Raw genomic sequence first — 10,000 nt, forward strand, 5'->3', positions numbered from 1 at the left:
GGGGTTACAAGCTTACGTTCATCCTGATAGCAATGAAATGTTGATAATCCCAGTTTTGTGTGTGGCTAGTGTTGGATACATTAGAGTCATGTAAACTTTACCTTGCTCTCAATGTGTCTATGGGTCTTGCCATATTGATATTCATTTTACATTCAGCTGTGCAATAATACTCAACTGCATTTTCAGATCACTATTAAGAAATGTGGTGAGCCTTAGGGTGCTTGACTCTTCAGGGAGTTGTACTGACCAACGCACTCCAGGACACAGTGGGAAGGGAAAGTTAGAGGTTCCGACTTCTACCACTGGTAAGCTCTCTTTCGCTGTTGTTGTTATTTTTGGTATTATTTTATTGGTAATAATAATGGTAATGGTAATTATTTTACTGGTAATAATAGTGGTGATGATGATTATTTTACTGGTAATAATAGTGGTGATGATGATTATTTTACTGGTAATAATAGTGATGATGATGATAATGAGAGCCTAATTAGGATAAGGATCATCATTGTCATTATTATCATTATTAATGTGAATATTGTTATTATCATCATTGCTGTTATTGTTATTATTATTGTTATCATTATTATTATTATTATCATTATCATTATTATTGTAATTGTTATTATTGTTATTACTATTACAATTATCATTATTGTTATTACTATGTCTTTTGTTATTATTATTATTGTTATTATTGTTGTTGTTGTTATTATAGTTATTATTACTATTATTATAGTTAATATTAGTATTATTATTATTATCATTATTATTGATATTGCTATTACTATTGCTATCATCATCATCATCATCAATCATCATCAATCATCATTATTATTATTATTATTATTATTATTATTATTATTATTATTATTATTATTATTATTATTATTATTATTATTATTATTATTATTATTATTTTTATTTTTATTATTGTTATTTTTATTATTATATTGTTATTATTATATTATTGTTATTATATTGTTATTATTATTACTATTATTATTGTTGTTATTATTATTACTATTATTACTATTACTGTTTTTTTTGTAATTATTGCTCTTGTTATTGCTATTATTATTACTACTACTACTACTATTATTATTATTGTTGTTGTTGTTATTATTATTACTATTATTATTATATATTTTGTTATTTTTATTATTATTATTATTATTATTATTATTATTATTATTATTATTATTATTATTATTATTATTATTATTATTATTATTATTATTATTACCATTATCAATATCATAGTGATAGTAGTAGTAGTAGTAGTAATAGCAGTAGTAGTAGTAGTAGTAGTAGTAGTAGTAGTAGTAGTAGTAGTAGTAGTAGTAGTAGTAGTAGTAGTAGTAGTAGTAATAGTAATATTAGAAGTATTATTATCACATTGTTATAATCATCATCATCATTATCATTACCATTATTGTCATTGTTATCATCATCTTATTATCCTTCACCTCCACCACCACTATCAACATCATTGTTAAAACAGTAAATTTTTTCAGTATTTTGGCCTGTATTGAAGGAGAACATCGGACCCGTCATCATGCAGCATTACAAGGACACGTTTATTGATCTCATGGGTGGCTCCATGGGTAAGGAATGGCTTTTTTATGTTTGAGGATATTGTCTGTTTAGCTTGATTGATGTCAAGATAGAAATGTAAAAAAGAATGTGATATAATTTAGCTATTCATTGTTTTTTTTATTTTTTTTTATTATTATTATTATTTTTTTTTTATGATCAAACACATTATGTAAACTTCATGGACATTGATGACCTATAGTCTGTGATCACTTTGGAAGTCTGTTAATTATTGTTATGCAGTTGCAATATCTTTATGAATGTTTTGAAGATAGCCGAGAGTCAAAAAGCTTGGGGGAGGGAATTGTAATGTAATTCAAATGGGAGGATGGACAACTGAGCCGGGGTAGTGGACCCTAGGCATCGCTATTAATCCAATAGGTGTGAATGACATAACATAAAATCATGTCCTCTGGAATTTCAGTTTATTGAATATGTTTATGCAGTCATATCTCTGCAAGGAGTCAATTATTAGTCCTACCTATCTCCTTGGTTTAACCTTTTCCTTGATTTTTTAGAAAAGAATTTTTCATTATATTATGATTTTATTGTTATTAGGATTTGATAGTGTTACAGTAACCATAATGTCAGTGATAATAATAACAATATTAACAACATTACCAAAAAAAAGTTTTCTTACAAATTCAAGGAATGAGGCAATCAGGCATAGTCACTAGGGCCTGCTAATTGACTCTTTGGTGGCTGAGCACTTGTAGGGCCATCTGTGTGCAACAAAATTAACTAAAAACTACAGTGGACATTACATATACATATGGTCATTTGGTTAACTAACTGAATTGGATCAGTCACTGTCAAGTTTTTAAGATATGAAAAAAATAGTAGGAATATTTTTGTATGATATGAAAGAGTAACATTTATAAGAATGAAAAAGATTATCCTGGATGTATATTTGAGATAAAAGTAGGTCTTACTACAGAGTAACTATATCCACATGTGATATAACATAATCCCATAATTACTATATTTTTCAGTTCAAGCCTCTATAGATCTTTTCATAACCATTTATCAATATAATGCTGCTGTTGAGTCGCTGAATGAAATAAAATATAAGAATATAATTTTCTTTTCCTAAGGGGGTGTCGCAAGTGTATATGTTGGTCAGCCTCTGGATACGGTCAAAGTCAAAATGCAGACTTTTCCTGAACTTTACCGTGGCATGGTAGGATGTTTCTCCCAGACTCTGAAACGGGATGGTGTCAGGGGGCTCTATGCAGGCACAGTTCCTGCCCTCGCTGCAAATATTGCTGAAAATTCTGTTCTTTTTGCGGCTTATGGTGTTTGTCAGAAGGCTGTGGCATATTCTACTGGTGTGCAGGTTAGATTTTTTCATTTGTTTATTTCTTTGAAATTTTCATCAACCTATATCTTTGTAAAGGTAATTGTAAATGTCATTGGTAGATACAAATTTGGATAATTATATACTAGTATTTTGATGTTAATGAAGATAGTGATGTCACTGTTATTATTATTATTATTATTTTTATTATCATCATTATTATTGATATTATCATCAGTATCATCATCTTCGTCATTATCATTTCCTTATCATTTTTATTATTATCTTCATTATCATTATCATCATCATCATTATTTGCCATATTACTTTTATCCGTTTTAGTATTAGTAGGTTATTTATCTTATTTTATATTTTGTCATGTAATTTTCTTTTATATATATCATACTAAGAAAATAAGGTAACTAAATTGAATTTCCTGCTCAACAGAAAGTGGAGGACCTTTCGACTTTTTCAAATGCATCTGCTGGATTCTTTGCGGCATTTTTTTCCTCCCTGACTCTCTGTCCAACAGAGTTGGTCAAGTGTCGCCTGCAAGCTATGAGGGAAATGGCAGCAATGCAGAATAAGGAACCTGTAAGTAGTATGGACAATACGAATGATACTTTTTTTATTTTGTTGTTGTTGTTAATGCAATGGACTGTATTTCTAGGGATATATTGTTAATAAACTAACAATTTTTACCAGATATGCAAAGGGCAAAAATAGGATGCCTTTGAAAGTTTGGATGATTTCATACAGGGGAGTGGAAGGGGGAGGGGAGGGGAGGGAAGGGAAGGGAAAGGAAGGGAAGGGAAGGGAAGGGAAAGGAAGGGAAGGGAAGGGAAGGGAAGGGAAGGGAAGGGAAGAGAAGAGAAGAGAAGAGAAGAGAAGAGAAGAGAAGAGAAGGAAGGGAAGGGAAGGGAAGGGAAGAGGGAGAGGAGAGGAGAGGAGAGGAGAGGAGAGGAGAGGAGAGGAGAGATGAGATGAGATGAGATGAGATGAGATGAGATGAGATGAGATGAGATGAGATGAGATGAGATGAGATGAGATGAGATGAGATGAGATGAGATGAGATGAGATGAGATGAGATGAGATGAGATGAGATGAGAAGAGAAGAGAAGAGAAGAGAAGAGAAGAGAAGAGAAGAGAAGAGAAGAGAAGAGAAGAGAAGAGAAGAGAAGAGAAGAGAAGAGAAGAGAAGAGAAGAGAAGAGAAGGAAGAGAAGAGAGGAGAAGAGAAGAGAAGGGAAGAGAGGAAGAGAAGAGAAGAGAGGAGAAGAGAGGAGAAGAGGAGAGGAAGGGTGAGGAGAGGAGAGGAGAGGGGAGGAGCGGAGAGGAAAGGAGAGAAGAGAAGAGAAGAGAAGAGAAGAGAAGAGAAGAGAAGAGGAGAGAAGAGAAGGAAGAGAAGAGAGGAGAGGGAGAGAAGAGAGGAGAGGGAGAGGAGAGAAGGAGAGGAGAGAGGAGAGGAGAGGAGAGGAGAGGAGAGGAGAGGAGAGGAGAGGAGAAGAGAGGAGAAGAGAGGTGAAGAGAGGTGAAGAGAGGTGAAGAGAGGTGAAGAGAGGTGAAGAGAGGTGAAGAGAAGAGAAGAGAAGAGAAGAGAAGAGAAGAGAAGAGAAGAGAAGACAAGAGAGGAGAAGAGAAGAGAAGGGAAGAGAAGAGAAGAGAGAGAAGAGAGGAGAAGAGAGGGGAAGAGAGGAGAAGAGAGGAGAAGAGAGGAGAGGAGAGGAGAGGAGAGGAGAGGAGAGGAGAGGAGAGGAGAGGAGAGGAGAGAAGAGGAGAGGAGAGGAGAGGAGAGGAGAGGAGAGGAGAGGAGAAGAGAGGAGAAGAGAGGAGAAGAGAGGAGAAGAGAGGAGAAGAGAGGAGAAGAGAGGAGAAGAGAGGAGAAGAGAGGAGAAGAGAGGAGAAGAGAGGAGAAGAGAGGAGAAGAGAGGAGAAGAGAGGAGAAGAGAGGAGAAGAGAGGAGAAGAGAAGAGAAGAGAGGAGAGGAGAGGAGAGGAGAGGAGAGGAGAAGAGAGGAGAAGAGAGGAGAAGAGAGGAGAGGAGAGGAGAAGAGAGGAGAGAAATGAAGGGAAAAGAGGTATGAAAGAAAGGAGAGAGAGAGTTGCAAGAGAGATAGAAATGCAAGAGTGGAGACATAAAGATGGGAAAGATAAGAGAGAGAGAGAAAAGAAAGGAAAGAGAGATTCAAGGAGGAGGCAGAGAGATGCTAGAAAGAAGAACGATAGATGCAAAAGAGAAGGGAGAGAGAGATGCAAAAGAGAGAGAGAGAGAGAGAGAGAGAGAGAGAGAGAGAGAGAGAGAGAGAGAGAGAGAGAGAGAGAGAGAGAGAGAGAGAGAGACAGAGAGAGAGAGAGAGAGAGAGAGAGGGGGGAGGGGGAGGGAGGGGAGGAGGGAGGCAGTGGAGGTAAAGGTAGAGATAGAGACAGAGACAGAGACAGAGACAGGGATAGAGAGAGTGAGAAAAAGGGCCCTTTCAAAAATTACACTTTTATTTTGATGCAGGAAAGGATAGGACCCTGGAAGCTCACAAGACAGATTTTAAAGAGTGACGGTATTCCAGGGCTCTTCCGAGGCCTAACCTCAACTTTCGCAAGAGAAATGCCTGGTTATTTCTTCTTCTTTGGAGGGTATGAGGCCAGTCGAGCACTCATGACTCCTCCTGGGAAAACCAAAGATGAAATTGGTAGGTCATTGGCAATATGTTAGATGTTTTTTGGATAGTATATTGATAAATTTCTGATATATTTATTCATCTGTCTGTTTTACTGGTAAATTTGTGAATTTTTGGTTCATGAAAAAAGTTTTCTGTAGATGCATTAGTGTTTTTCACAGGAAGAAATTAATTAAATGTATATATTTTTCTAAATAGGTCCTCTAAAGACAATGATCTGCGGTGGCATTGCGGGAGTTATTCTGTGGACAGCCATCTTCCCAACTGATGTTGTAAAATCAAGGATACAAGTTGCAGGTTCAACTGAGCCAATGATAACTGTTACGAGACAAATCTTAAGAACTGAAGGTGGGTTTTGCTCTTAGCATCAGTTGCAATAACCATCATATTACAGTTATGACAAAATCTTCCTAAATTATTTCTTTACTTTTATTAATTGTTATAACAATGGAATGCCTTAGCACATCCTTTTGCTAATAACCTGTTAACTAAATACAGTATTGCAAATTTTTCTTAACTTATAGAAATGTTTGAAGATATATAAATTCATTTAAACAAATGCTATTATGAACCAAATGATAACTATACAAAGATAAAAGGAAATTTCTTATATTTATTTTTGCTACTTGGTGTTAATCCCACATGTTTTAGTTATGTCAGTTGCATCTTATTTATGCTTGTCTTTAAAGGTTTTTATTTATGAAGAAAAAAGTGATTAAGTGTTTAAAAAATATATTACCCAAATCTGACATCTGACACTTTCTTAGAGATCAGTGCAGAGTCAGTGACTGTAAATATAATATTTTACATTTTCTTTACTCTTTTTTATCAATTCTTTCTCATGTATAGTAATATGTCAGTATTTGTCACTTCTAGTATTAACTCCAAGCCGCCGGGCATGGCATATACGTACATGCCATTGGCCATTCTGTGGTGAATTTAGTAATTGTTTTTACATATAGATGGCTCCACAAGTACTGTCACCAATGAGCCAATTACGCGAACTACCTGTCTAACCTGTTTATCCTTTTCCTTGATTTTCGATAATATTTTCTAACATTTAATATTGCTGTTAGTAATGTCAGTAACAATAGTAATTATAATGTTTCTGAAGAAAATAACAGTGTCAATATTGATAGCAGCAGAGCCATCTATTTGTAGAAATATTTAACCAAGTATTGCCAAAGGGAACGTACCATTTTTCTGTCGACATTGGGTTAATGGACATCAAGAGCTATTATGTATCTTAGGAAATCAGTCTGTTTTTGTACATGATAATTTAGAAATTGTAATTTCGTTCTTGAATTAAGGTTTATCATCCTTTTACTTTTCAAAGAACAGTTAGTTCATTTATCTATAAATAGTGTTTCAAGGACACAATTGTGCTGGGAAGTGAGGTCACACTGAGCTACTAATGCACTCCTTGGCAGCTAAACTCTTGTGGATCCATCTGTGTTCGACAAAATTCACTTAATTTCTGCCTATATCTGATAGAGGGAATTGAAGGAATGTCCATTAGATTCATTTTGTTTAAAATTAGATATTTCATAGGAAAAGTCATTTACATAAGAAAGAGTAAAGTTAATGTTGCCTGTTTTGTTAAACATCCCATACATAAACTGATTTTATTTTCAGGTGTGGCTGCTCTTTATAATGGGTTAGGGCCCACTGTGGTGAGAACGTTTCCTGCAACTGGAGCACTTTTCCTTGCATATGAAGGAACCAAGAAGGTCCTACACAATCTAATGGACTAATAGGATTTAGTCAAATGGTTGCTGTAGGTAATGTTGAAGTATTCAGATTTTTCAATGGTTGTCTGACTTGGTTCAAATCCACTATTATAATTTTTAAATATTTTGTTTATGAGAGTTTTGTATTTTATAAAGTTTAAGCTCAGGATGTTTATCATGTAAATGCGTTTTTAAATTCATCATTGAATGTACCCTTGACTTTTTATAACAAAGTGAATTATATTTCATGGACATGTATAGTCTTATACAAGAATGTATATTCTTCTGTCTCATAGAATAAGAGCAGAACTTATAGTTTTAATCTTAAGAATTCTGTGTGAAGATAGAGAATGCTCATTAGAGAGAGAATTATTTTTAAAAAATGGGTAAAGATTATCACCATCCACTGTGATGATGTTCCTTTATGTGGTTACAGAATTTTGTACAATTTCTGATAATCAGATTATTAATGACTGTATAAGAGACTACATATACTTCCAGATATATAAAGTCATAAACAAGTTATACCGTTTGTGACACTGATCAGTAACTTTCCAAATCATCTGCCATTTGTTTTATGACTAAATACTGATGCTCTGTAATATAGCTTACATTGTGATACAGGGAAACTTGCTCAAAAATAAGAATATTTCAGTGCCAATAATTCATCAGGTAGTAATCATGTGATGGATCATGAACTAAGATTTATTATTAGGGGATATGAGGTATTTTTTTCTCCTATTTTAGCTCTGAAACCCAAGTAGAAGAGGATTGGTGTTAAATCACTTTGTATCTGATCTGTTTCAAAGTAATGTAGTACCAGTAGGTTCTCATATCTCATGACTATGCTGAATTCCTTGCAGTTGTCATCATATATGAATTTTTATGATACTGTTAGATAATGTTTATTTGCCATTGACTTGAACAAATTATCTAATGTATGGCCAGTATTTTTTCTGTTAAACTGAATGAGTTTTTACATTTAAATTATATATATACAGATAACATTTTTGTATAAGGATTGTAAATTTTTAGACTGTTTTGATATCTAGTCAGATTTTGATAAATAAAGCAAACTGAAGTGATTTTGTGTTTAATTGTAGCTTTTAAAATATTCTGTAAACTCTTGCAATGTATGCAATTAATTTATAGGAGCTTTTCTGAATATTGCAGATCTATTATAACTCAGGGTTTATATGTCATAATTACCATGGTGTCTTGCTATAGAAACATTAGTATTTCTATCTCTTTATAAAAATATTGAGCTTTATGAAATGCATTTTTTTTCCACGCAGATGTTTTCAGTATCATATACTATGAATGAACATGTATATATTTATACACAACATAAAACACACACATACACACACACACACACACACACACACACACACACACACACACACACACACACACACACACACACACACACACACACACACACACACACACACACACACACACACACACACACACACACACACACACACACACACACTCACACTCACACACACATGCATCCACGCATGCACACATCCACACACGCACACATCCACGCATGCACACATCCACGCATGCACACATCCACGCACGCACACATCCACGCATGCACACATCCACGCACGCACACATCCATGCATGCACACATCCACACATGCACACATCCACGCATGCACACATCCATACACACATCCACACATGCACCTACCCACGCATGCACACATGCACCCACCCACGCATGCACACATGCACGCTTGCACTTACCTAATACTTTTATATCATTAATTACTTGCATTTCCTTAAGGCTGCTTTTGTATCTATTATTCTCCTTTCTTGCAAACTCATTTTACCAAGCAAGCATTTAAGTGTTAAATTCTGTCAGCAGTCATTGAAATTCAGTCCTTAATTCTTCATTTTACATTTTCTCTTGTATTTCTTCTTATTATATATGTCCACTGAACTTAACTACTGATATATTAGAAGTTTTTATCACCCTCATGATTGCTGGGCTATGCAGAGCTTCAGATGAGAAGTAAGGTTGAACCACTACATGTATATTAGAGGAATTATGCTGCAGTGATTTGCCCAGATATTGAAGGACTTAAAGATACATTGTCTTAGTTATCAAAAATAGCTATTGTGCATAGTAGTCATTTAAGGTTCAAGCCAGACAATGCCTGTTGTGACTTACCCAGGACTGGTAATCAGTGAACTTGGTTTAATCATGTTAAACTTTGCAATCTGGTTCTTTCTTGCTAGTCGCATCACTGATGTCTGGAAAAAGATCCTGTGAAAGTAAGGTAACTATATTATTTCTGAGAATCTTTTAAAGCACTTGTTAATGTATAATCAACAGTGATATTAAGGATATTAGTGGTGGTATTTCCACTAATAATTGTACATTCCTACCAACTTTGATAATAAATCTGAGCAACATATCAGATATTTGTAGAGATGTACAAATGTGTTACCATGTCATATTCAGTTAATATTGCAACATTAAATGATACAACTTTTGCTAGCAAAGGACTTGCTCCCATAGGTGGGTATAATGGTATGAGTGACTACCCATGTGAGCCATTAGTGTTGTTGTTACATTCAGTCTTACTTTGTACTGTGTCTTTCACTTTTATTGGGATTTCTGTGAACTTGTAGCTCCTTTTGCAATGCACAGTATAAGCCTCTTCAGAAGGTGATGACTCAAGCTGTG

General features: G+C 34.5%; 1 protein-coding gene across 1 annotated transcript; it reads left to right on the plus strand.

Annotated features, from left to right (window-relative positions):
• Window positions 1–186: 186 nt before the first annotated feature.
• LOC113814819 (mitochondrial ornithine transporter 1) lies at window positions 187–8,375 on the plus strand (the record flags this gene model as incomplete). Its single annotated transcript, XM_070130609.1, is given in 7 exon segments — window positions 187–305; window positions 1,515–1,604; window positions 2,688–2,929; window positions 3,338–3,484; window positions 5,392–5,572; window positions 5,759–5,908; window positions 7,196–8,375. Coding segments are annotated over 7 exon segments (1,048 nt in total), but the record flags the coding sequence as incomplete, so codon positions are not given.
• Window positions 8,376–10,000: the final 1,625 nt, after the last annotated feature.

This window comes from Penaeus vannamei, chromosome 15 (genome assembly GCF_042767895.1).
Source record: "Penaeus vannamei isolate JL-2024 chromosome 15, ASM4276789v1, whole genome shotgun sequence".
Lineage (NCBI taxonomy): Eukaryota > Metazoa > Arthropoda > Malacostraca > Decapoda > Penaeidae > Penaeus > Penaeus vannamei.